Source organism: Zosterops lateralis (assembly GCF_965231275.1).
Source record: "Zosterops lateralis genome assembly, chromosome: 6".
Classification (NCBI taxonomy): domain Eukaryota; kingdom Metazoa; phylum Chordata; class Aves; order Passeriformes; family Zosteropidae; genus Zosterops; species Zosterops lateralis.
In genome coordinates, this window is record NC_139761.1 from 23,601,289 (window position 1) to 23,629,278 (window position 27,990).

The 27,990-nt window shown below is 36.8% G+C and overlaps 1 protein-coding gene across 1 annotated transcript; it reads left to right on the forward strand.

Annotated features, from left to right (window-relative positions):
* SEC23A (SEC23 homolog A, COPII coat complex component) lies at positions 1-27,971 on the forward strand. Its single transcript, XM_083863927.1, has 20 exons — positions 1-57; positions 3,509-3,742; positions 5,539-5,596; positions 5,854-5,940; positions 6,634-6,870; positions 6,970-7,049; positions 7,942-8,086; positions 8,424-8,582; positions 9,396-9,511; positions 10,918-11,041; positions 12,296-12,376; positions 14,072-14,161; positions 15,379-15,485; positions 16,466-16,619; positions 17,350-17,427; positions 18,389-18,550; positions 20,022-20,108; positions 21,428-21,583; positions 22,175-22,240; positions 26,500-27,971. The coding sequence occupies exons 2-20, from the start codon at positions 3,522-3,524 to the stop codon at positions 26,587-26,589; spliced, it is 2,298 nt and encodes a 765-aa protein (XP_083720053.1). The 5' UTR covers positions 1-57; positions 3,509-3,521; the 3' UTR covers positions 26,590-27,971.
* Positions 27,972-27,990: the final 19 nt, after the last annotated feature.

Consider the following 27,990-nt stretch of genomic DNA (forward strand, 5'->3'; position numbering starts at 1 on the left):
AGCGGGCGGGCGGGGAGAGCGAGCGCAGCGGGAGCGGCGGCGGCGGCCGGGACGCGGGTGAGCGGGCCGGGCAGCGCTGAGGGGGCGGCGCGGGGAGCCCGAGCCGGCGGAGCTGGGGGCCCGCGGGGAGACAGGCGGCGGGGCCAGGGGGCACTCCGGGCCCGCCGGGAGGCACGGGGGATATCCCGGGCCGCGGGGCCCCCGCACGGCTGCCGGGCCTGGAGCGAGCGCGGTGGGAGCTCCCCGCGTCCCCTCCGTGGCAGTGGGGGATCTCCGGGTGCCCCAAACTGCTCGGGGAGCCCTCGGCGGCCTGAGGGTCCGGGGCTGCCGCCGGTCAGCGCTGCCCGCGGCCTCCCGGCAGAGGGGCAGGAGGGCCCTTCCCTTGGGCGGGGAGCGCCCGCCGGGCCGGGGCCGGGAGAGCGGCCCCCAGCGCGGCCGGGACTGCCCCCAGCTCCCCCAGCTCGGGCAGGGCCGGCGGGGCACGGCCTTTCCACAGCCGGGGGTAAAGGGCGGCACTCTCCGGCAGCGCCTGTGGGGCTCCTGTCCCGGAGCTCTGCTGTACCTGCGCCGCTGTGCCACTGACGGGGTGCCTTGCGGTCTAGGTGAAGCCACAAGAAATGCAGGTCTTGCTGCGTTTGATTATGTGTTGATCTTTAAATTTAGGTGGGCTATCATATACCGTGGTTGTTAAAAAAAAACCCGTTTCCAGTGAGAGGTCTGGGAGAGCACATTTGGAGGATGACTGTGTTGAGTGGTGAAAATGTCCGGAACTTGCTTTAGATAACTATTTAAATCATTCTACTCCTGTGTTTTAGTTCCTCCTTGGAACTGAAATGGATTTTTATCTCCTATGTGATTTGGGCATAAAAAATTAATTAAGTGTTTATTATTAATCTCTTTTACCAGGTTGTTAGTGCCTAATAAACTGAGAGAACAGGTGTGTTGTAAGGAAAGTGTGCAGTGAACTGTACTCATTTAGTGGTAGTTAAACACATGGTGCTGTGAGGGACTTGGATCTATCTGTGGGGGAATTCTTACAATGCTGTAGGGAAAAATGTTTTGATTTTGTATTCTGTGTGCAAGGATTAGGGGATATTATTTTGGGATATTCTGTATTGGGATGTGATGTGTAAACGTTTAAAGGTGCTGATAGTCAGCCAGTGACTCTCGATGCAATTCAAGTGTGTCTCCTTTTGTGGCACACAGTTGAGATTGTCATGGTGCAGGGTTGCAAGGTACATTCAGCCTTAGCAGTGGGAGGGAGGAAGCAAACCAGAAGGAACATCTGTTTTTCCTGGATATCCTAATCTGCAGCGAAGTGAGAACTGTTGCTGTTCAGCTGTTCTGAAAATTCCTTTCCTGAGGTTTTCTGAGGTGGACAGTGTCCAAAATTTCGTGTGTAGCCTGTAGGCCAGGAGGGTTTGCTGTTCGTGTATAATGCGAAACATCTCCACATCTATCTCAGAAAATGTGTGTGCATAGCTGTAACAGTGGTACTGAATGTAGCTTGTCAGACCAAGAGTTCCACATTTGATGAATGATGAAATAGGTAAGCATTATTGGCTCTTGAAAAGAATAGAAGAAAAGGTAGAGGACAACTTGATTGTTAGCCACTTTTGCCTTCTGAATAGGAAATCCATACTTAATAGAAAATAACAGTATTTAACTCAGTAAATCCAACAAATCGTTTATGTGGCTATGTGCACGTGATTAGTCACTGCTCACTGATGTTTGTACATTGCCCTTTAAGGAGTAATAACTGAGTGGTAAAAGTAATATCCCTGTACAGCCATTTCAAATGTAGCTACAGTAAAATGTGGAGAGAACACTTTGAAGTCCAGGACAGAAAGTGTGACACGTTGCACTGTTTGGAGCTGGATTTGGTGAGTCTATAGCTGCTGCCAGTGAATGGCTGAAATAGCCTTAAGTTGCAATTTTCTGTCTTCTCAGGAAATAATTTTTAAATGGAGAGATTATTCAGTTTGTGGTTATAGTGCAGATAGTTGTGTTGTGCAGATTCTTGCGTTAATACCCCATTTTTCAGAGATAATGTTCCTTCAACTTTTTTACAAAACACAGATGGATTTTGATTTATTAGGAAAGAAATTTCTTAAATTCTATATCCTCTTCAGATGCCAGGCTGTTTTTTCCTCTCTTAGCTGAGTTAATTTCTGTCTCTGATTTCTCTGTAGTAATTACAACTTCCAGATATTCTCTCTTTGCGCAGTTATTTCCCCTGCCCAACGGCTTTGCAGAAATTCGAGTAAAAGCAATGGTGGAAATGCTCTTATGCACAAAGTCTCTCATGCTCCCTGTGTTGTAATTGCCATGATGTGTTTAGATAGGAGCAGGTTTGCTCCTAGTATCAGTAAGACATTCCCATTAAAATATTGGCAGTTGATTATTTCCTAAGGATATTAACTGTGAAATGCAGCACTTCCCTTTGTTTTATGTATTTTGTTAATCTGTTTTCTTAAAAGTTACCATTAGAATAAAAGCATTAAGTTAGGCTATAATTTAAAGTAACTTAAACTTTTAGCTGTCATAGAAACTAAAGGTGCAATGCCATTATAATTTTCATAGATAGAAATAAGTTTTGATAAACTGAGAGTTTCTATGAGTCTCCTGTAATGCAAGGTCAGAACTAAGAATGTCAGTGTGCTTTTGAGAATTCCTTATTTAAATTCCAATTCAGAAGGGCTCCAGAATTTCTAATAGCTGTTCATTAACTTTGTACAGTATAAATTGAGACCTAGGAGTATTTCTGCTTCCTCTTAGGTGGTTCATGTAGGCTTTTACAGGAAATCTTTAATTATTAGGCAGTGTGAATTTAGATAGCCCAGTTCCTGGAAAGACCTGTGCTGTATGTTCTATAAAAGGTACTGTGTAGCTTACAGCAGATAGTCAGGAACAGTGTGAATGTATATAGCTGAGGAGTTTGGGATTGGAAGGAGGGAGTGCTCCTTGCTGACTACCAGATGTTTACAGGTACCTGCTGAGTTTTTCTGATATATCTGTGCTCTCCAGTCCTCCCATTTCTGAGTAATCATAGCAGAAGATTTTGAAAGCCTTAAGTCAGTGGCCAGAATGGTAATTTTTAATTCAAAGAATTGTTGAAAAGTGCTTCTTGGTACATAATGTATTGAAATACGGCACTTGTATTTCTTACAAAGTTACTTCCTAGCATTGCTGTAGGAATGTACTCTTGTGGAATGTCATATTGTTATTCTTTGATGTTTGCATGTAGGCTGCATCCTGAGATACCAAAAATATGGTTAGAAACTCTTAAGAAATTTTATACAGCAGTATTTTGTTTCCCCTTAGAATTCTGCACATTGCTTTTTGGATTTAAGAAGCTCTACTGAGTGTTTTATTGACTGTCACTCAGTTACAGTATTTCAGTGTGTGACTGTCATGACGTGCATTCAGCATTAAGTAGTTCAAAGTTTTTGCATGTCAAAAGTCTTTGCATTCTGCTCATGGTTATCTTTTTATTTTATTGTTAAAGAGAGAAGTTGACCATGACAACCTTCCTGGAATTCATCCAGCAGAATGAGGACAGAGATGGAGTTAGATTCAGCTGGAATGTTTGGCCTTCAAGTCGTCTTGAAGCTACAAGAATGGTAGTCCCGGTGGCTGCCCTCTTCACACCACTGAAGGAACGGCCAGACTTGCCTCCTATTCAGTATGAGCCAGTGTTGTGCAGTAGGACCACGTGTCGAGCTGTTCTGAATCCCTTATGGTAAGCTTAATGCATATTATTGTTCCAGGGCTTTGCCTTAGAATCTTGAGAATGGTAGCTAACTGTGTGAGAGATATGGTGTATGGAAGTTCAAGAACTCCTCACATCATTATACAGTGCAAACTTACAGGTCTTAGAAGGTTTTGCACATAGATTTGCATATGTAACATATTTACTGAAAACATAACTTTCATTTAATGAGTAGTTTCAATGTACTTAGTATTGATTAGGTGTGGTTTTTTTCTGGAGCTATACATCTTAGTATACTCTTGCATTTTGCCTCTAGACTTGGGTAAAAAGTTACAATACTGTATCTTTTGAACTTTTGGACCCTGATATAGTTTAATTTCCAAGTGAAATAAACTATGTTTATTACTGACATTAGTTCATTTGTGGACCAAAGCAGGTTATCTGCTTTAGTTTACCAAAAGAAATGATAGATAGACAGACAGACAGATAGATAGATAGATAACATCAGAAGTAGGCATGAAAGAGGGTAGAAAGTGGTTTAAGCTTGAGGGTGATATTGACACAAGCTCAAATGATTGTGGACTAGTCAGGGGTAAATTTGGGTTGGAAGCACTGGAGGTGTTTCATATGCCATTCCTGTCATAGAAGTATGGAAAAGAAGTAGGAGGATTTCTAGGTTGGAGTTTGATAGGCATGGGAATGGTCCTGATTGATAGAGATTAGACATGATGTCAGAGAACCTGAAGAACAAATTTAGTATTATGAATGACTTGCCCTTGCCTGGGAGAAAAGACAGCTTCAAAGCAGATGTAAAATGGTGTTTCAGTATTAAGCAGCCACAGTGGCTGGTTATATGGGGAGTCAGACTTAGTTAACTTTTTCAGAAGCATTATCTTTTATTGAGGGCTTGAGGAAAAACAGTGAAAAGACAAAGTTGTAAAGGGTCAGACAGATGCCAACATTACAGTGAACTGTGTACATTTTTCCTGTGTTGTATGTGCAAGTGATGATTGGACTTTTATTCCCCCTGAAAGGGTGGTTAGAGACTCAGTCTGAGGAGACTTTAGAAGGCACTTTGGGCTAGGTAATTTGCAGCCCCTATAAGTGGTAAAGATAGCTAGATAGCAGTAGATCTGTGTTTTGTTGACAGCATGCTGGGACTTCCCTGAAGATTTAATGATATTTTAAAAAGATTTTTGCTCTTGTAGACAGAAGATGTAATAGCAGGAGGTGTGCATTGAGAACTCTTTCGCTTAATATGTGATTAGGATTTTTAAGACGTCTCACAGCATGAAGATAGTATCTGCATTTTTTTAAACTGTTTGAATACTAATTAAAATGTAGACAAAATGGGGTAGACTGATCATTTGAAAGCAGTGTTGTTTTTGTTATAGAGACAGCTGTCACTTATCACTATAGCTGTTTTTAGGGCATAATGTATATTCAGGCTAGTCCCACACTGACAGCTAATAGATTGAGGAAGAAAAAGATGAAGAATTCAGAGGTAGGGAGAGTTAAAAAGATTTGCTAAAACCATGGAGAAAGGCTCTAATATAGGTGCTGAGTCTGTATTTTAAAATTTCTTATTTGCATGTTTTTCCTGAAGACCATTCTTTCTCCCTAAACACAATAATTTACCTGATACATCTGTGTAAGGCTCCACTTATTTTCAGTTTGTAATGTGGGTGTTTAGGAGAAAGTATAATAGAAAAAAGCTTTTTCAAAGTCAATGTATTTTTTTAAGTTTTAAAGACATGTATTCTAGGAACAGTGGAAGAAAATGAATTGTTCATGCTGCATAAACTTTTTCTTTTGTATTTTTATAGCCAAGTGGATTATCGAGCAAAACTCTGGGCTTGCAACTTTTGTTACCAGAGAAACCAGGTAAGAAAATGAAATATTCAGCATATGGAAAATATTTTTTACCAGGTAAAACAAAAACCTTGATTTTTCAAATTATAGTTGCAAACGGAAATTGACAGCAAGAGCAGGAGGGTGCAATTGTATCTTTAGACACTGCATTGAGATTTCTTTCATAGCAGCAACAGTGAATATCTGTTGAAAAAAGTCTGGTTTTTTTTTTCCCTTTGTAGAAATTGTAATCTTTTATTTATATTTAATTTCTGTGTTTTTATTTGCAGTTTCCTCCCACTTACGCCGGCATATCTGAAATGAATCAGCCAGCTGAACTTTTGCCTCAATTCTCCAGCATTGAATATGTAGTACAGGTAAAATCATTAAATAGAATATTGAATATCTATTGCCTTGCAATATACAAAAAGAATAAATTTTGATTTTACTTCTTTATTTTAGTGACTGTGAGTATTTATGTGCTTATTAGTAGATTGAACATTGATGCCATCTGTTGGAAAAGGAAAGCATTTTGTAAGGGTACTAGGATGGCTAGTAAGACTGGTTAAAAAAAAAAAGAGAGTTCTCCTCTAAAGGTGATATTCGTATTAGGTCTGTTTCTTTACAATGAGTTTAATTTGTGTTTGTGTGAGGAGGCTGCTTACCTCTGTTGCTTGCTGAAGTAATTTCAGTTCAGATTTGACTGTTCATTCACCTCTCAATAATTGTTTGAATTTAAGTTTGTATTTGAATGATGAGTAGTTAGTTCTAGTGCTGTCTGGTTTAGAGACAACAGCTAATACATATTCAATTCAAGTGTTTGAATTCTAATATTCAAGGATTTTTTCTTTTCTTCTGTTGTAAGCATTTCCTTTTTGTACAGAGTTAACTTTGGTAGGGCTTTTGTTCTGGACCCTGATTATTAATTGAGAGAGAGTTAAGTTAGATGGAACATTGACATTACTGGTATGATTAAAATTAAGTAAGATGTATCTTACTGATGTTAATTTTTGATTCTTTAGATATTGCAGGACTTGTTTTTCATATGATTCTAATTTTGTTTCTCAAAGCGTGGTCCTCAGATGCCGTTGATATTTCTTTATGTTGTGGATACATGCATGGAAGATGAGGACTTGCAGGCTCTGAAGGAATCCATGCAAATGTCCCTTAGTCTCCTGCCACCAACGGCGTTAGTGGGTCTCATTACCTTTGGCCGAATGGTGCAAGTTCATGAGCTTGGCTGTGAAGGAATTTCTAAAAGTTATGTCTTTAGAGGAACAAAGGACCTCACTGCAAAACAGCTTCAGGTAATGAACAGAAGCAAACAAAAAGAAATAATTAAAGTGCTAATAGTGAAATAGTCTGTAAACAAATTTTGTAATAAAATCTTACTTACTTGACTACAGGAAATGCTGGGGCTTACAAAAGTAGCTGTTGCACAAGTTGGTCGGGGTCCTCAAGTGCAACAGCCACCACCTTCTAACAGGTAATCTACTTTAAACATCTTAAAACATGTACCTTGACTCCACTGATGTACTGGAATACCTAGGTTTTGTGACCATTAAATCAGTAAACTTGACAGCCAAACGTCTTGGTCAGGCAGAAATTTACTAGTAGACTGTTCTTTCCTACAGTTTGTACTGGGAAGAATTGACTCAATGGGTAATAGTAATATTATCTGGATAATTTTTGCAAGTGCTCTGAGAGGCATGCTGTAGATACATAAATAATGATACTTCTGTTGACTGATGTTCTGGAAAGTGTTAATAGATGCTTTAGTGGCCCACATGTGGATATCCAGTTGTGCCTTCCTGTTTTCTCCCTCTTCTATTCCTCTTCCCTCCCCTTTGGTCTCTCATTTGGAAATTGCTGGCTGGTGTTTGATTTTCCTGTATATTTCACTATGACATAGAAGAAATTGATGAAATGATTCAAAGACAGTTTTGCTGTCTTTGCTCTCCAAAAATTAGCTGCATATGTAAACTGCTTGCAGCAGCATGAAAGAGATCTTACCATGTTAATTTTTCTCCTGATCTGTGATTGTCACTGAAGTAGGGAAACATGTTTATTTTTGAAATTCATAGGTAATCACCTGCTTTGTTCTTTTGACTAGGTAGAGTTCTTTCTGGATAGTAGTGGTATGTCTAAGTCTTCAAGTTTCAGTTTTGCAAGCTCTTTGCTTAACTTCTTAAGCTGGGTGTGTATGTAGTGATTCCAAATGGCCTTATTTTGATGAGGCAGAGACACTGGTCTGAATTCAGACCAGAATCTAGAATTAGACATCTCAAATACATATCTAATACTATTGCTAGTGAGCAATTGATAAAATTTTTATTTAATAATTTAAATCTAAACTATTTCCATGTATTTGTTTCCAGATTTTTGCAACCAGTGCAGAAGATTGATATGAATCTTACTGATCTTTTGGGTGAACTGCAACGGGATCCTTGGCCTGTTCCACAAGGAAAACGGCCCTTACGTTCTTCTGGAGTGGCCCTGTCTATAGCTGTTGGACTCCTTGAGGTAAAAGCTTTAACTACAGCTGTGCTAAACGTAGATCATTTTCTTGCAGAAAAGCTGCCACAATCAATATGTAAAAACCTTACTAATTGATGTGTATTAGATTTGTAGGATGATTCTGATGTATATCATCCCTTACGTGCATAGAACTTCATAGACATTTACATATCTTAATACGGCAAAATTGAGACTTTGAATTACTGGCAGATTTAACTTCTGCAAGTGAAAAAATGCAGTTATTGTTACAATCCTGTCAGTGTGATAAATACCCACATATCTATTTCTTTTGTTCAGCTTGTAGCAAACGCCAGTGCTTTTAATTGTCTTTTATTTCCTGCAGTGCACTTTCCCTAATACTGGTGCACGCATCATGATGTTCATTGGAGGACCAGCCACGCAGGGACCTGGCATGGTTGTAGGGGATGAGTTGAAATTACCTATAAGATCATGGCATGACATCGAAAAAGACAATGCAAAATACGTTAAAAAGGGTACTAAGGTAAGAGATAATCATGGGATTTGATGCATATTCCCAGTAAGTAAACATTTAAATTGCTGGGCACTGTAAAATGCTGTTAGTAATTGCAAATGTATAAAGAGGTCGGAATTGTGTGGTTTTGTTTACCTGGCTCTGAATAGCAGTATGTCTCAAGAATTTCTTCAGAAGATTCAGTATATTGAGTTAGAACTTAGTTAGAGTCTAGCTCTTGCTGAAGTTCTTTTGAGTGTTTCTTTGATTTAATTCAGAAAAAAATTGTGTGACCAAGTGGTATATCTAGTGTTTTAAGGCTGGTGCTTCTAAGAGAGGTGCTCAAAACTGTCTCAGTAGTTGGGGAAGGATTAGGCTATAGAGTTTAGTCATATCTAATTTAATTTAAGATGTACATTTGGGTTGGTGAACTGCATCCGAAACTTGTTGAATTAATCTTGACTTATAATGGGAGGTTAAACAGTTAGCTCACTTGGAGGCACCTCTCATTGTAGACACTTGAGATTAGAACAGTGAATTCAGTTCTGTGCTGGATCTATTACTAAATGCAAAGTCTCAAAGGAAGAGTATCAAACTAATTTTCGAATTTAAATAGCAACCATTGTTCTGTTTAGTGGGCATCAGGGTCTCAGCTGATCAGAAAAAAAAAACTCCCAAGTGTTGAAACTTCCAGTCTTACTAACTCTAGGAAAAGATTTTTTTTGTGAATAGAATCTGATAATGTTGTTTTAGAAAAAATTCTGTGAGTTTAGGATTTAATGTGAAGATGAGGAGAGTTCACGTTGTAAATTGCTATGAACTGTATTTTCATCTTGGATTTAGCATTTTGAAGCCCTGGCTAATCGAGCTGCAACGAACGGTCATGTTATTGACATATATGCATGTGCATTGGATCAGACTGGTCTACTGGAGATGAAGTGTTGTCCCAACTACACTGGGTATGTGTCTACTTGTTTTCTAGTAGTATATGAAGATGCAGTTTAAAATTGTTTAACAGGAAGCACATGCAAAGAATGTTGTGCTATTTAAAAAAAAAGGCATAAACACACTGATAGACTGTTATGGTTACATTTGTACTGGAGTTTTGGAGTATCTTGGCCTCTGGCAGATTTGTCAACACAATTTTTGATTTAATTAGAAGCATGTTTGCTGTTTTCTTTTAATGTGATCTTTTTGAGGCTTGAATAACATCGATATCTTTAAGAGAGACAATTTATTAGATATGCTGTTTCTGTTTTTCCATGTGTATCTGTGTAAGTGGCAGGTTTCAGTAAAGAGAAAGACCTGTCTTTATTTTTCTTCAGAAACAAGACCCTGGTGGTACAAAAACCTCTGTTACTCTTTTTGTCTTGTTTATGCCATTCTTCTGTATGTAGTTGTTTATAGGTTCAGCTAGTGGTTTAGATGACTATCAGATACAGCTCCTGAGTTTCAGGCCAGCTTGGCCATGCTAATTACTGCTTTTCTTCACAGCTGTGTATATAGCCTTAGCTTGGGACCTTTCACTGTTCACTTTATGTTTGAATTTGATTTTACCTGTATATTTGACCTATTCCTTTTCTGCATCTGACTCATGTTTTGTTTTTGTTTATACTGTTTTGCTCTTTCTGTCCGCTCCTGTGACTCACCTTATTTCTGTAGCCTTAATGTATAGTTTGTTTATTTCTCCTACAACTCTTCTGTTTTGGTTTTGGTTACATCCTGCGTACAGGGAGAAATTTCTGATTCTATCCATGTCTATTTTCTTCTATTTTTGAGTATCCACCTGGAAGCTTCTTTTGAGTGTAATGTTTGACCTATTGACATATTTTACTAAAAGGCTTTAATTAACATTTTTTGATGACCGAAAATAATATCTCCCAGTACTATTTTCTAAAGGCAGGGTGTGATATTTCATGACAAGTGGCAACTGTTGCAGTTCTGTGCAGAGAATGTTGCTAAGCATAAAAATAAATCATGCTTCATGAGCATAGATTTAACCCTGAAATAATGAATGAACTACACAAAATACTATAGTTTGGAATAAGAAAAATTAGAAGTAAACTGACATTGTGTGACAGGTTCTCGAGACATCCTTAATGCTGAAAGTCCAGTATAGTATTTTCACAGTGGAAGATTTTGTTACATAATATAATGACCTTTAGATCCATAGGGCAAGAAGCTTACTTTAAGCTTTAATCCTTAACATTGTAGAAAAATACTAATTTAACATTAGTTTATTTTAAGAAGGTAAAAATATGTCTCGCAGTGAATTGTCTTTAGTTTTAGTCTTTAATAAAAATGAGCTATGTAAATAATCGATTTTAACTCATGAGGTTTGCTTGTTTGTTTTGTTGTTGTATAGAGGCTACATGGTAATGGGAGACTCTTTCAATACATCATTATTCAAACAAACTTTTCAGAGAGTATTCACTAAAGACATGCAAGGACAATTTAAAATGGGATTTGGTGGCACATTAGAAATAAAGGTAAGCATACAAAAATGCAGTCTGTTAGTGAAACAGTGGAATAGGTGGCTACGAGCTGTGGAATTTTTGCACTTCTAAGGAATTTTTAGGAAATGTTTAGCATGAACAGATGCATTAAGGTTGGCCTGTACATAGTCCTAGCTATCTTTCTGCAGTTCTGGGATTATGTAAATGTGAGTTATGTATAATGGTAGTTCCTTCTCACCTTGCATTCAGTGACTGATTAAAGAGAGACTAAAGCAAAATAAATGTTTCCATTAGAAACTGACAATGCTGTAAGGTTAGATTTTGATATTAGTGGTTTCTTGGTTCTAGGTAGGTCAGTTTCTCTGTGCAGTGCAGGACAAATTTTCTTTAGCTTTCCATCCTTATCAGAATCCATTCTGGCATTTTAACAATGTTGTTTTTTGCTTCCACCATTGTGAGAAGCTTAGAGCTGAATACGCTGTAGGTTCAGGCACTGCCTTCCTTGATATTTCTTGAAAAATTTTACAGTCCCATATTGTAGAAGAATTTGAGGCTATTTTTGGTAAAATTCTGTTTAAATTTTTACTACTAGGACAAATAGCTGAACCCTCTTTTTCCCTATACATATTCATGTGAAGTTTGTTGAAAGCTCCTGGAAAATGTAAAAAGGGAGCCCCAGTTCTAGAGGGATGTACAGATCACTTCAAAGAGGAAAGTGACTTTGGACTAATGTAAATAACTTGCTTTTAGCTGAATATATTTAGGACATAGAGTATAAATTCTTCTCTATCAGGTATGTATAGGCTTATCTTACTAGTTTTCAGTTTTACTCTTACCTTTGAATGTTTAAAGTTTTAATCCTTTCATTAGAAAGGAAACGTTATTATATACTATAAAGTATATGGGGTATATAAATATCCCATAATATAAAATATTTAAAAAATATATATATATAAAATATAAATGTATATATATGGGCTATAAATATATATAGAGGCTATAAATAAAGCCAACTTTATAGGCTCTTTATAAATCAAGCAGCTTTTCTCCATGTTTTAATTTGTGTTCATGCTGTTAATATATACTAATGGGTGTAACAAACAAACATAATTAAGTGTAGAAACTGAGCAGATGAAAAGTGTCTCCAAATGTATCAGGCATTATTATAACCTTTCCTAAAGGTATCAGTAATGTCATATGCCTTGAGGTTTTAATTATCTAACGATAAAATGAGACTGAACTCTTTAGTGTTGGATGCTAATGTATATTTTTATTTGAAATATGAAGACTTCAAGAGAAGTAAAGATTTCTGGAGCAATTGGACCCTGTGTCTCTCTCAACTCTAAGGGACCTTGTGTCTCAGAAAATGTAAGTAAACTTCACTGAAAATGAAGGTAATATCCTACTATGGAAAAATAGAATTTAAGATTTCTGGATTTGAAGAGAGGCTGAAACTTCGTAGATGGAATAAAGTGTTAACTTTATACCAATTTTAAGTTAAATACATGCAAGCTCACATTCATTACTAGGTCAGATTCAATTGTATTAGACCTGTCAGATCCCTTGTTACTTGTTTAGATTAGTCCACTTGTTTAGATTGTTTAGATTTCGTTGCTTTAAAATTATTATACAAAAGTTATGTGATGATGTAGCAGAAACCAAGTAGAAAATGAGTAGCTCTGTTAAAATCAGAGCTGTGTCCTTTTATCCAAAGTGAACCATAAAAATACATTTTTTAGAAAGAATTGACAGAATAGGAGGATGCTAAACTTTGGAAACATTTTATCAGAACTCTGTCTTCCCATTTCTGTAGCTGTTTCACCAAATTCACATTTAATTAATTGATTGAAAGATCCAGATATTGTAGGCTCCTGAAGTAGTACTTTTAAATTATATTAGACTTAAATCATCACTTATTTTCTTACCAGATAATATTATTAACTTTTGTTTGCCATTAAAAAAGCAATTCCTGCAAATGACCAAAATATCTTACATTTGAGAAGTCTCACATTTGTTCCTAACAGTCTGTGTGATAAAGGACTTCTTGCAATGAAAATGCTGGCAAATGGCCTGCTTTAACCAAGCACTTTTATTCCTTAAATTTTCCTTGTATTTATGATTGCATCTATGTGAGTATAAAAATTTCAATATAACCAGCATTTTTTTTTCTTGGTGATCTGGTACAGTTTTCTCTCATTTCATTGCCTTAAGGGATTGCATGTATTACAATAAAAGTTTTAAACCTCAAAAATATATTAAAAATCCATCTCCTTATTTAAGCTACATATCTATTTCATAGGAGGTAATAGGAAATTCGATTGTGAGATCATCCATTGCTTTGTAGTTATATCATGATTAATTTATATTCCAAACCCCTTTTTGTTGAAATTATCTGACTTAAAATTTGAATGTGAATAAAATGAGAGTGCATGCAGCTCATTTCAGTGGTAACTGGACAATTCCTCTAGCTGTAGTGCTTTCAAGTGAGTGCAGGCACAGTGACAATATTGCCAGCATAGTTTTCCTTAAACGTTTTATTTGGTTTCACTGTGTCCATTATGGATGATGGATTACTTCAGTTGGTTTTGCTGGATATTCATCAGTCAGTTAAAATACATTGCTGTCTGTGTACCATTGCTATCAAGTTACCTTGTTAGTGACTAGAGACTGCGTAACTAAATAAAATAAAGTGTGTAAGCTATTAAAGTTTTACTGCTGCACTTTAGAAGAATCATTCCACTTATATGTGCTTTTTGCCTCTGCTTAAGCAAAGTCTGATACTTTTTCCTGTTACTGACTTGCTTTTTCAATCTTTTTCTAGTGCCAACTCCTGATCTTTCTAATTTATTAATTTTTAAAAACAACAACCTCTCTTTTTTTATTATTCCTACATCCAGCAGTGCAGTTGCTTTTAAAGGGTGTTTATCTGAGAAGGTGACAGAGTGAGCAGGGAGAAAGCTTGTGAGAGTAGTTGCAAACAGTTATTGGTAATGGCTAGATGCTGTATTTCACAAACCAGGAAATACTTCTGGTTTATAAAAGTATTACAAAATCTTTCTGCAGGAGATTGGAACAGGAGGCACTTGTCAATGGAAGATTTGTGGTCTTAACCCTACTACAACACTTGCACTGTACTTTGAGGTGGTAAACCAGGTAATAAATATTTGTCTACTAAACACAGTAATCTTACTTTATATAACCTTTGAAGCTTGTATTTTTGTGTGATTCCCCCAAGCACAGTAGCAGAGATAAAAATGATGTTGTCAAAGTTCAGAGGTGGACAGGAACTGCTTAATGATAGACTAATGCTCTGGTATGTGATAATGAGCACTAAAGAGCTCTACAAATTTTGGTTAGAGTTCTTAATCTCTAACTCCAATTTTTTCTTTCAGTGTATTATTAGTGAATGTATTTTAATTGCATTACATGAAAATGCTGTGATCTGTATATTTAAAAGCGCTTCTTACCTGATGTTTTAGTTACAAGGTAATTACTACATAGTGTTACATTTTAATTTATTGCTCAGTATTTGTACAAAGATTGGTTTTATTGAAATGCATAAAGGGCAAATAGTCTGGTTTTCTGTTTCCCTGAGGGGTTACTAAAAAAGAAGATGAAAATATAAGGAGCAAGTGTGGTACTCATTCTCATACCAAGAACCAGCTCAGGAACTGAGCTGACTGTAGTTTCTATATATTTAGTATGTTCTATTTAATATTTTGTTATTCTATGCAAAGGTTTAAAAACTTTACCTTAGCCAGGTTTTGATTTTACTTCTTGCATATTTATGTTGGGCTCATTTTATTAGTAGCTCTAAAACTGCCCTAATTATTGTGTGTGATTTCAACTCTCCTTCTCTTTTGAATTGCTTATGTAGCATGTAAACCTGTATTTTCACTGAGCAGAGTTTTGAAATTTCAGTTTATACATGGATTCCAATCTTTGTTTCGATGGTACTGTTGGAGAGCTATTGCTCAACATTTTAGACTAGTATCAGTTCTCTTATCCTGTAATTCCAGTGATTCATACAGTGTTCAAATAAAATGTGGTGAAACCAGGAATTGTAAAGTGCCTTGCAAAGTGTTGTCTCTGTAAGGGCATGTGTAAGGAGAGAGCATTGGTTGCTCTAAGGATAGCTAGTGAAGCCAGCAACTGCTTCTAACCTTTCTTAACAGTCTCCAAGTTGATTATCTGTGTTTAGTAAAGGCACTTAACAAAAGCACCAGACAATGCATTAGTATATAACTTGGGCTGCCTATTGCAAAGAATGTTATGATTTTCTAGTAATTAGTTGTTTTTTATTAGTTATTTTCAAACTGTACTTTAAAATCTTGAGATTCTCTTTCATTTTTTTCTTCTTCTCTGCTTAGCACAATGCTCCCATTCCTCAAGGAGGACGTGGTGCAATCCAGTTTGTGACTCAGTACCAGCATTCCAGCGGACAGAGGCGTATCAGAGTGACCACAGTTGCCAGAAAGTATGTTTTATTTGTCATGAATAATTCTTGAAAAGTCAGGGTATATATACATATATATATATACACCTTTTACTTGGTATATTTTGTAAGCAGTCTCATTTCAGACAGTTTCCTCTCTTGTTCTGTGGACTGTTTTTTCTCTGAGAGATTTTCTCTGAGTTGGCTGTATAATGTTATTATAGGAGTCCTCTGAAGAAAGCCAAGTGATTTTAGTCAAAGGGGAAGCTCTGAGTGAAATTCTGTGGCCTAAACTGGGGGTATGTTTAGAGTTAGGAAATGGCAAAAATCACTTCATAACTTAACTTGTGAATGCTAACTGCAGTTCAGAGGGATTTAAATGCCTGGTATTCCATGTGTAACCTTTACCTGCAGCTTCCTTGATTCAATATACTTCACAATTTTAGGAAATTACATTTAGTATTTTGAAAACATTTTTCAGTGACATTTATTTACTCTAAGCTGAAGTTTATCATTGCTTGGTTAATTCAATGGAAAATTCAGTTTATTGGAAAAAGCATTGCCCTAACTGTTGAAAAGACGATGTTGTTAACTTAATTAGTTGCATTAGTAGAATCCTGGTGACTGATAAAAGGTCTAATTAATAGTTTACTCTGTAAATTAAAAAGAACTGGCAAAGTGCACAAGAAAATTTCTTATATGGGAATATGTGATTAGATTTGTGGATGGTGTTTTCTGTAACAACCTTTCATCATTAATTAAAAAAAAAAAAAAGATAACTGTCTTATTAGTGATATTATATTTTATTTCACTGGTTGCATGGCATCTGTACAAATAACAGAACATTTCTAATTAAGGAATGGTTGAGTAGGAGGCTGCTCATTTAATCTACCCAGTAGATTTTTTGAAGCTTCAGCATGAGTTTGTTAAACTTCTAACTGTTAAGCTTTCTTTGCCTTAATTTTGAGGTCGGATTTTTTCCTTTCGCTGTGATGCAAATCTTTATATTTTTTGTTTTGCAGCTGGGCAGATGCACAGACCCAGATTCAAAACATTGCTGCATCTTTTGACCAGGAAGCTGCTGCAATTCTCATGGCTAGACTGGCAGTGTACAGGGCAGAGACAGAGGAGGGCCCTGATGTGCTGAGGTGGCTGGACAGACAACTTATACGACTGGTAAAACGAGCTCTATTGAAAGAGTCAGATGGGTTTCTTGTTTGCAGGCACATAAGTGACTACTGCTCAGTGATGGTTTCTTGTAAAATAAAAGCAAAGTATGAACTGGATGCTGAATTTCCATATAAGCTTGTACAGAATTAACTAAGATTTTCTATTTTAAAATTAAAAAAGAGCAGGTGTATTTTCAGTTGATTTATTAATATTTCCTCAGCACATGATAATTGACAGAAATTAAGAGAAATTTTAGCATGTGCTAAGCAGAAATCAAAGTTTTCTCTACATTCTGCTGTCTATAATGATATTGTAAATATTTTTACCAAAAAAAAAAGGAGGCAAAGTATCTAGCAACTGTATGGATTTTTTTATTATTTTCAGAAGTTCAATTTTCTGTTTGGTTTTATTTTAATGTATTTTAATTTTTATTTGTAAGTAATTAGTTATTAATAATTTAATTTTAAACAATTTCTTCTGAGTTGTTAATCATCTAAATCTGCTTAACGATTTTAGAGGGGTAAACAACCAACATACAAAGCTCTTAAAGCCTCATATACAAGAAAATGACTGTTTGTTAAATAGAGAACTTGTGTCAGTGCTTTTGCTAGTTTTCTATTTGTTTACAAAGTTGCAAGCACCACAAGACATGTGTCTGTTAAAACCAAACTTACAGTACTGGCATGACCATGCAAGTATATTTCTTAATATAGATTTTGTTTCTCATTTATTCCAGTGTCAGAAATTTGGAGAATATCACAAGGATGATCCAAGCTCTTTCAGATTTTCAGAAACATTTTCGCTTTATCCACAGGTGAGTTTGTCTATAGGGATAGAAGAGAATGCTCAGTGAAGAAAGAGTCCTTGTAGCACTGAGTACAATAAGGCATATCAGGATGAACAGACCCCCTGCCACCAACTTCTGTCTGGCATGTGACATTAGGAAAATCACTTCTGTGCCTCTGGTGCTGTGTCCCCTTTTGTCCTCTGCCCCTACAGTTAACTGCCTAACTATGTATATATTTTGTTTTTCCTACCATGAAATCCTTATCTCACCTGAATTTGTAATTGATATAATGACACTTTTTAAAGGCCTGATTTAATGAAGAAATGCAAAAAACAGAAGACAATAAATGAGTTTGCTTTATTGTTTCTCTCCCATATGATTTATGATACTGACGAGAAAAGCGACACTTCTCTGTCAAGTGAACTTGACCTTGACTGTATTAAATTTTGAAAAGTTTCTTTGCTAATAATCCATTCTGATAATTTTCTACCTTCTAATAGCTCCAGATACTTCACTTTTGCACTCCTCAAACACTTCCATGATATTTCTGTTTCAGTTACCTACTAATCTGTCTCTAGGTGTTAAGTTGTGTAGAGATTGAATCAGTATGTGGAGAACTGGTTTCAACAATGAAAGCATATACTTTTACTGGGAAAGTTTGACTTTGCTGTGGTTAAGGTTCCTCTTTCTGTTCACATGCTATAACTTAGTTGTAGAACAGCAACCTCCCTCATAGGAACAGTAGAATTTAGAGTAAAGGAAGGATTTCAAGGTTGTTTTGTAGGTTTACCCATTCTGATACCTCTCTTCCTGTCATGTGCGTGTGTAAAAACTGGCAAAGGTGCATGTACATATTCAAAATGTTAAAGGAGTTGGAATTCAGTTTTGTTGTGGCATTGGTCTCATGTAGTTTGTGGAAAATATTTTCTCCTTCTACAACTATCCTTTTTATCTGTCAAAGTTGAAAACAGTGGTTCTTGTTTTGCAGTTCATGTTTCACTTGAGAAGATCTCCTTTCTTACAAGTTTTTAACAACAGTCCGGATGAGAGCTCCTACTATCGTCATCATTTCATGCGTCAAGATCTAACCCAGTCGCTTATTATGGTTCAGCCAATTCTTTATGCCTACTCTTTCAATGGACCTCCAGAGGTATCAGTAAAATAACTCCATAGTGGGTTAAAAGGTGTTTTGTTGAGAAAGAGGTGACTGCTGTATTCACTGTAACATGTTATGAAATGAATTGGTTTAAATTTTTTTGTATGCGAAAGAACGTTCATTTAATTTAAAACAGCTGTGAACAAGGCATATCTCAGAATTCTGATGTAGCAGTCTTGAAAACAAGAGTCACTTTGTAAAGAGGTTATGTTTTAAACTTAAGGATGGTGTACTTTTTTCTTAGTTCATGAGAGCTTTTTTTGGTTTTGTGGAGCTGGATGTAAACATAAACAAAAATTGTTTTATTTAAGAATGTACTTTCACTGTTGCTTGAAAGAAAAGTGGACTGTTTTTTAGATGTACAAAAGTTGCTCCATTTTACTGCTTTAATCCAAAGCTTCTAATTTTAATATAGTTCCCATTATGTGTAGATTTAGTACAGAAGCTTCCAGCTGACCTTGTCATGGTACATTCTGTATAAATCTAAAATAAAAAGCTAGTCTTCCAAGAGAGTTCTGAAAGAAGTGTCAGACACTTCTTTGTGTCAGCAGATGACAAAAGTAGTTTGTTACATAAAAGAGAGTGAGGCAGTGAAAACAGAGTAGTCAACGATTTTGGCAGGTTGGATTTCTAATGTTTTTTAGGATTTTTGTTTTAGACTATTCATGAGGGCACAAAAAAAGACTTTTAGAAGTGGAATTTAAATTAAAGTAATAAGGTGGTTTGTGAAGAGCAGCTTGCAAGTGTAGTATCACTCCCCATGTACGCAAACCAAGTAGTTCCATTGGTGATTGAAGGATAAATATGATTAAACAGGAGCTGATGTCTCAGTGTAGAATGAATAGTATTTTTTCTTGATACTTGGAATAGTTAATATTTTTGTTATCTCTAGTAATACTGATTCAGTTTAAATCATATAGCACTGATACAGTGTCACTACCCTTAAAAAGTTGACTTTAAACCTTAAATATTACATTAGATTTCATAAATCATGAGTATTTACTGTATGCAGTATTGGGAAATATATATGCACAGTAATAATATGCTGCAAGAGCAAGACTAAAAAAAACTCCAAACAGCCCACAAACCAAGAATCTTACACTTGAATAACTGCTGAAGCCTTATGCATTGAAATACAGTTCAAATTAATGGCATTGTATGGGTAAATACGAAGGTACATGAAATACTAGTAAAGTGTGTAATAATGAAAGGGGTTCAGCTCTTGAATACATTTTTTATTACTTCCATGAAGTTTTAGTTATAGAATCAGGCAGGATAACTTCAGAATGAAATTGTGTGGGTTGCAGATGTGTAACATGAAAAGGAGCAAATACAGAGCTTTAGTAAGTGATTGAAAAAGGTCCTAAGATTCAGTTACTGATTAAAAAAAAAAATCTGGCAATGCCATCTGATTGCTCAATTCTTCATCAGTTGATAGTTTTTTAATTTATTTTTAAATCTCCAGCCTGTTCTTCTAGATAGCAGCAGCATTTTACCAGATCGCATTCTCCTTATGGACACCTTTTTCCAAATCCTTATTTATCATGGTGAGGTAAGAGTTGTCATTTCTTATGTAAATACTCCTTTTCTGTAGGAGTGAGTGCTACATTATGGATATCACTGTAAGTCAGGCTCCAGTTCTCGTGCACCTCAGTGCTTGACCCTCTCATCTTCATGGCTGACAGTGGAGTCCTAGTTTGTGTTTGTAGTTCGGTAGTTTAACATGACATGACTTGACATTTTGGTTCTGTTTCTTATGATGAGTTAGATGAATTAGCTTCAATGTGCAGAATATTTTTTAGATCAATATTTTTCCTAGACGGTGTTATACCCTGCCTCCCCCTCCCCCCACTTTTCACTAATTTATTTTAGATCTTTAAATTGTTTCTTCAGGGATGAGTAGTCGGAACACCAAGTTTTATAGTTACCCTTTGTCTGAACTGTCCTGGAGGAATGGAGCTGCTCCTGGCAATTTGGTGGATAGACATTTCTTAGTAATAAAATTAAAGTGCTTGTGACTTGCTACTGCTCTGCCTCCCTGGAGGAATTGAGCTGCTGCTTTTTACTGCTTTGCAGCTGTAAATGGTTCATAGCTGAGAATTTGAAAAATACCGTTCTGGATCATGTCCTTGTAGCTGCACTGATAAAAATATTTACTGAACTTCGACACTTCTTAAGTAGCAGAATGTTATATCATTTTTGTAAGGTGCTATCGGTAAGCAGCAGTGGTGGGCTGCTCCCTGAGGGAGGGGAACAGGGAGCTGAGCATCACTGCAAGGTAGACGGGGTCTTGTCACTGAGGACCTGTCCCCACTGTACCTGAGCAAGGCAAGGAGGAGCAAGAAATGAGACCCTCAGTTTAAAAGCAGCTGCCAAGCAGAGGAGGTAGGAACCCCAGCTGAGGGTCCCTCCAGGTCTTTCCTAACAACTGCCTGTATCAGTGAGCTGACTTTGAGCAGCCAGTTTCACTCCTAGAGGATGGGGAGGTTGTGCTACAGACTCTGAAAGATAGCAGTATAAATACTGATTTCTGATATGCTTATTTCTTCTATACATAGACATGCATATTAGAGAAGTATAAATAATATCTTTGATCTCCTCCAAATGAAATATTTGGCATGCAAAAGATGATTAAAAAAAGAGGAAATAAAAATGGACCACAAATTGTTCCAAGTTAGGAAAAAACCCATCTAGTAGCATGTTACTTGCACATCTTGGCTTTTAAAGATTATCTTGCATTCTATAGGGCAGAAAGGGATGAGCGATAGAAAAGAGGCCAACAATGGCACATTCTCCTCTGAAAAAACCTGTGTATCCTCTAAGAAAGTTTGGTGAATCAGTTCTAAACTTCTTTCTTTCCCCTGTCCCCAGACCATAGCGCAGTGGCGAAAGTCAGGGTACCAAGATATGCCAGAATATGAAAATTTCCACCACTTGCTACAAGCTCCAGTAGATGATGCCCAAGAAATTCTCCATTCCAGATTTCCAATGCCCAGATACATTGATACAGAACATGGAGGAAGCCAGGTATGGTGAAGTGTGTATTACATAATCTTGGAAATGATGTATTAGTAATGTTGTGAGATATTTTTGGTAATAAGCATGCATTTCTTTGCTAAAATATGCATAAATTGCAAATCAGTGTTTTGAATCTTAAAGCTTTTACAGAACAAGGTATTTTAAAGTATCTTTCCCCATAATTTATGAATCCTGCTATTTATTATTATTTTAATCGTATTGACTTGGACTCTCAGATTCTTTATGTAAGGTGGCTAGGGCAGAAAAAACAGTACTTGTCTGGGTCTCTGGACTAATACCAGAACTACTATTTGTGTTATCTTTCTAAAACTTACTAATAATGTCTTGTTGATATTCATGTTTGCTTTGCTAATGCTTGACAAAGACAAAAGCTTGCTTTCAGCTGCATTAGAAAGTTGTTAGTAGTTCTTCATTATAGCTGTGGAGTCAGTGAGTGGCTTTATTTACAGAGGTGCTGTTTTCAGTGTCTGTATCTCCAGATAATAGAAATTACATATTTCATACATATCCAACTTTTTTCTGAGTGCCAGAAAATTCTGTTTGAGAAGATCAATTTATTGTCTTCTATTTTTTTTAAAGGCTCGTTTCCTGCTTTCAAAAGTAAATCCCTCTCAGACTCATAACAATATGTATGCATGGGGACAGGTGAGTATGAATCTGCTGAGGAAGCTTGTACACATGATTTCCCCCCCCCCCCCCTCCCCTATTTCAGAAGGCAAGTGGCATATTATGTACATATAAGTAACAATGTGAAGTAACAATGTGAAGTTCTTGAAACTGAAAAAGAAATGCAGTTTTGGTCTGATGGGACCAAAAGTTAAGAAAAATGGGCTTTATTTGTTCAGACAGAAATTATCTGGTTTACTATTTTAAGCTTCTGTTAGGCTGCTTTCATGTCTAGCCTACTTTTTTAGACAGTGTTGTCTTGAGACTATGGGTTTGATGTTTGCCTGACCAAGCCTCTCCAAGGACTGTCACTGAAACAGTTTTGCAAAGTCAAAAGCAGATATTTTATTGAAGCAAGAGGTAAAAAGCTTTGGAATAGTCACTGGTAAGTGTACTTACTGCCTTAGTATTAAATACTCTAAGGGTAGACGATGATTGATTAAGCTAAGTTTACAGTTTACAATTCAGTAAGCCTAACTTCACCAGTAATTAAGTTTAGTTTCATTCTGCTAAGTAGCAGAGATGCAGATCTTACCACAGGTTATTCCTGCTCTGGAGGAAGAGAGGAGCAAACCCATCAGCCTATCTGAAAGGTAGAACCATATTCTTGTCCATACCATGGTGAACTTAAAATACCAATTTTATACCTACTGTAGTCAAATGGGATTGGTTCCCTGTTGCTGCTGTAAAAGTTGTAAGAAGGGCAGCCACTTTATCATTTTCATATTGGTGGGTGTGTTTTTTCATATATAAATAAGTGACAATGAGGGCTTAGGCAGCTTTGGTCAGGCTGAGCTGTCTTGTGGATAAAAATCTGCATATCTTGCTCAAGGGCAGAACAGAACTGTAACACTTCAGTATCACTTCTTCCACTTGGCTGAGCCATTAGTAAGGCTGCTTGACCTTTGCCTGGTGGCATTCTCTTCAAGTCAGCATGTTGCAGCCCTGTATTGTTATCTTCTTGCCCACCTGTATCGCAGAGCTTTAGATATCATCCCTATAAATACCTTCAAAATACTGGAAGTGAGAGTGCTTTCCACACATGAAGTCTAAGGGACTGCTTTGCAATAGGGGAAATAAGTTTTGAAGGTAGTTATAAGCAAGAACTGGAAAATACACCAGTGCCAGTGTACTGACGTTTTCTAGAATTTCTGTGGCCAGGAATCAGTTTTCAAATCTTGTCTTTAGGAAGGAAGTTATGTTCAAAAGTTAAACATTCTGTAATAGCTGATATTCTTGAATGTTGCATCTTCCACATTCTCTTTCCGGATTTGGCTTCTATAGTAAGTGCTAATGCAGTGTCATCTTCGCATGCAAATGTAATGGCATCAGATATTTGAAGCTACATATTAACTGTGCTCTTAGAGTATTTTGCTAAACAGTGCACAGTGTTGAAGTCATGAGTGAGAGATCTCTGTAGCAATTTTATGGCAGTCACTTTGCCAAGTAAGTTTTATCAGACTACATTTTCATAAGGATGAACTGGTTCTAATGAAGCTTCTGGCAAGTGAACAGCGCCGAGGTCCAGAGTGGAAATACTTGAAAATTCTGTGCTGAGTCAGGTCCAGCACAATTTGAACACAAATTCCAAATTCTTTTGCTTCCAAAATTGGTAATGTAACCAGTGGTGTGTTAGTGCTTCTCTTCATCATGTTTCCCCTCAACATACACACAGATGCTGTAGTTTGGAAGGTCTTATTTTTAATTTAAACATTACCTGGATTTTTTTTTAAGTTTCCACATTTCCAGCAGTACAGGACAACTGTTTTGTTTGTTTAATTAACAAGCAAATGAAACAGTATTCCAAGTGTAAATACAAGAAAGTTCTTTAACTAATCTGGACGATAATTTTTCATGCTGAACAGGTGAGACTGATACATCTTGCTGTCCATTTTATTGCTGAAAAGAATTCAGTTCTAACATACGAACTGAAGAAAACGTAAGAAAGGGTAACATAAGAAATGGTGTATTAACTTCCCCAGGGGCGCTGCAGTGTGTGCTCAAGATAATCTGCTCTTGTATTTGCAGGTTTTTTGTGAAAAAAATTAATCAAGTTCTAATTATGAAATGAGAAATGTTATGTCTGGGAGAAATTTAAAACTGATTTGCATCTTGCTCTTTTTTTCCTCATGACCTTCCTGGACTGTTGAATATTTTATTTTGTGCACAACTGAAAGTCCACATTGACCTGAAGAGGGCACCCACACACCACTGAAAACATGTTTCAGGAGGTGATGGATAGCCTAGTTTAGTTTTTAATATTCTAAGTAAAGATTTTCTTTAAACTTTAGCAGACAGGTGCCTTAATAGTATAGAAAGCATTTTCAGAAAATAGTGATAAACTTCTTGTGCACCTCTGTTATGTGGTCGGTGTTTGAAGATGCGATTGAAGTTTTCAAAAAGGACCTGGGACTGCTGATTGACAGCTGCTGTACATGAGCCAGTCTGTGCCCAGGTGGCCAAGAAGGTCAGTGGCACTCTGGCTTGGATCAAGAATATTGTGTCCAGCAGGCCCAGGAAAGGGATTGTCCTCCTGTACTCAGCACTAGTGAGGCCACACCTCAGAGTTCTGTGTACAGAACAGAACAGTGGGCTCCTCACTGCAAGGAGGACACTGAGGTTGCTGGAGTGTGTCCAGGAAAGGGAAATGGAGCTGATGAGGGCTCTGGAGAACAAGTCCTGTGAGGAGCAGCTGGGGGTGCTTAGTTTGGAGAAGAAGAGGTTCAAGGGAGAGCTTACCACCTCCACAGCTACCTGGAAGGAGCCAGATAAGAGTTGGTCTCTTCTCACAGGTGACAAGCAATAGGGAAAGAAAAAATGGCCTCAGGATGCCAGAGGACATTTAGCTTGGATATTGGGAAAAATTTCTTTATAGGAAGGGTTGTTAAGCTTTGGAATGGGCTGCCAGAGAAGTGTTAGAGTCACCATCCCTGGAGGTATTTAAGAGATGTGTAGATGTGGCACTCAGGGATGTGGTTTAGCGGTGGGTTTGGCAGTGCTGGCTTAATGGTTGGACTCAATGACCATAGAGGTCTTTTCTACCTAAATGATGCTATGGTTCTTAAATAAGAGAGCTCAGACAGCATTTGACGGGCTTGGAAGTAGAGCATCCTTTAATCTCATCTTCCTGCCATCAGATGATAGCTAATTTAGTGTGCCTTCCCTGAGAGTGGCTGTGTATTGTAGTGATCCAAGAACATCTTGCTGCACTTGGATTTGTCTCTTGATTGTTAACTGAGAACTGTTTCTGGCCAGATCTCAGAACAGCATGACTTCTGACCATCCTCATTAGGACTTTTATGTCTGTGTTTTAGAAGACTTTACAAGAGTTACGACAGCTCTGGTTTTATTTGGAAATATGGATGCTTAGTACCTTTGAAAAGGTTGAATTGTTGAGATGTACAGAAATTCTTCCTATATCTGTAAATGGAAATAGTGGTAGACTGGTCTCAAAAGACTTCAGGGAGTTACTGAGTAATATTTGCAGTTGCCAAATGCTGGTTTATTTTGACTGTAAATTTGTTTAAAAATAATAAGAAGAACATGGCCATTTTGAATTTCTTGGATTTGTGAAATTGCAAGAATCCCCCTGAAAGGTTTTTTCAGTTCTTTTGTGATCTGATTGCTCATGACTTTCAGATGCCTTTGGTCTTTCTCTGAGGTGGTACAGAGCCACGGGAGAGAATAGGCCCACCTCTCTTTGGGAAAGGTGGATGACCTTCACTTGGTGTCAAATCAGACCCTTAGTGGATTTGTTTCCTTCTTTCACCATTTTGATATGTCTGAGCTTCACTGACAGATACTGATTTGTTGGTTGCATCATTTGCATATTACTGTTTTTCTCTTTTTTGCTCTAACGAGGTAAGAATGATGCAGGAGCTATGCTGTGGAAATTTTATTTACATTTAAAAGTTTGTAAGTTAATATTTGGCAGCTGCCAAAACTCTTGAGTCTTGTATAGCTGATGTAAAGGCCTTGCTATACAGCAAGTCATTGCTGTATGTATTAATATGGGAGAGAATGTAGTTGTGCTTAATGCTTGAATTCATGTAAACGTATGAAAATTTATGTAAATATACAGTCTGCTGAGTTTTTTGTCAGAATTTCAGCAATGATACACTTCTAAGATCTTCTTGCTCAATTTATAACATATTTATTCAATGGAACATACTGTGTCTTAAAATGCTTTTTCTTCACGTCGTGTATAATCAGTTCTCCTTTTTTCCCTTATTTCATAGGAGTCTGGAGCACCCATCCTTACTGATGATGTCAGCTTACAAGTATTTATGGATCATCTGAAGAAACTCGCTGTCTCTAGTGCTGCCTGAAATTCTGCAGTGCATTGAAGGCACAGACAAAATGCAGCCATATTTCAGTTTTTTCTCCCTTACCCTTTTCCATGTCTTTCTTGACAGAATGCTCTGATATGCACAAGCTGCCTGACTAGATGTAAAGCAGTGTTGTTTTCAAAGAAAAGCTTTGTTATCAGCAAAATGTTTTAATGTGAACTGCAGTTTGTAAAAATTACAGGTAGTAGATTAAGTTATAAGCAGAGGAAAAGGAACAGTCATTTTGATTACTGTGATACTATAATTACTTTGAGATCATTTGCAAGAACTTTGGGGTGTGATTTCAGTTTCATGTTTAAATGGTTGGGGCTGATTATGCTCTGCAGTACAAATGCCCATTGAACAATAAAGGAAATCTTTGGTGATGTCTGGCTTTCCAGACTGCCATGTGATTACTTTTGTTCACTCAATTTTACCTTGAAGTGAGCAAAACAACAACAAAAAGCATATAAGAATAGTATTAACTCAGTCTTTTGATTTTAGGCTGATGAACTTCTATTTCCTGCAGAGATATTACTGTTCATGAATTGTTTATTTTAGAGGTACTTAATTTCAAGTATTTCTTCCCATTTACCCTATTGGATTCTTTGAGAACAGAGTTTTTCTTTATTTCAACATAAGGAATTTGAACTAAAAACATATAAAATCTGCTGTTGCACATAATTTAAATCCACATATATTTTGACTGAAGTATCTGTTATTAAACACAATAACAGGTGAATATGCTCAAAAGTTAACACTTTCAGCTTGAGCTAAGAAGAAATCCTACACTACCAAAACAAACAAAGAGAACAGCCTTGATTTTTGTCTTGGTGAGTATAGTAAAAAAATAAAATTTATCTTTTTTATTATTGCCTTATAATGTTATTACACTAATGCATGACACTTCACATCTGCTTTTTGTTTCTGCATCCTTTTTGTTATGAATTCAACAGACTGTAGTTCTTGTTGAAACAGTATTACATAGAATATGATGTAATTAATTTGATATTTAGTTCATACTTGATCTTTTTGAGGTGGATAAATTAGTAGGCTTTCCCGTTTACTTGTTGAAGTTTACACATAAAACAGATGAAGTTTACACATAAAACAGTTATATAGGTAATATAACATTTTGACAAGCAAAGATGTGAAGTGTGGTAGTAGGCAATAAAAAAATGTGCCAAGCCTAAAGAAATAGGGAGTTCATAGGAAATTCAGTTGTTTATTGGTATAATAAAAAATGAGGGTTCTTTTTCTGTTTTCTGTCAATTCTTAAAAACTTGATTAAATCATTTACTCTCCATTTCTTTGATCTAAATGAGATAAGCTCCTTTTGCCTCAGTACAAATAAAATACATGTTTTTCTCTTGCTTTTTGTATTTATTGTGCTGGTTTCTG

Excerpts from the sequence above, each read along its gene's own strand:
- SEC23A (XM_083863927.1), top strand. The coding sequence starts at position 3,522 with ATGACAACCTTCCTGGAATTCATCCAGCAGAATGAGGACAGAGATGGA. Across the intron at positions 6,871-6,969 it reads TCACTGCAAAACAGCTTCAG|GAAATGCTGGGGCTTACAAA; the intron begins GTAATGAACAGA and ends ACTTGACTACAG. Across the intron at positions 7,050-7,941 it reads CAGCCACCACCTTCTAACAG|ATTTTTGCAACCAGTGCAGA; the intron begins GTAATCTACTTT and ends ATTTGTTTCCAG.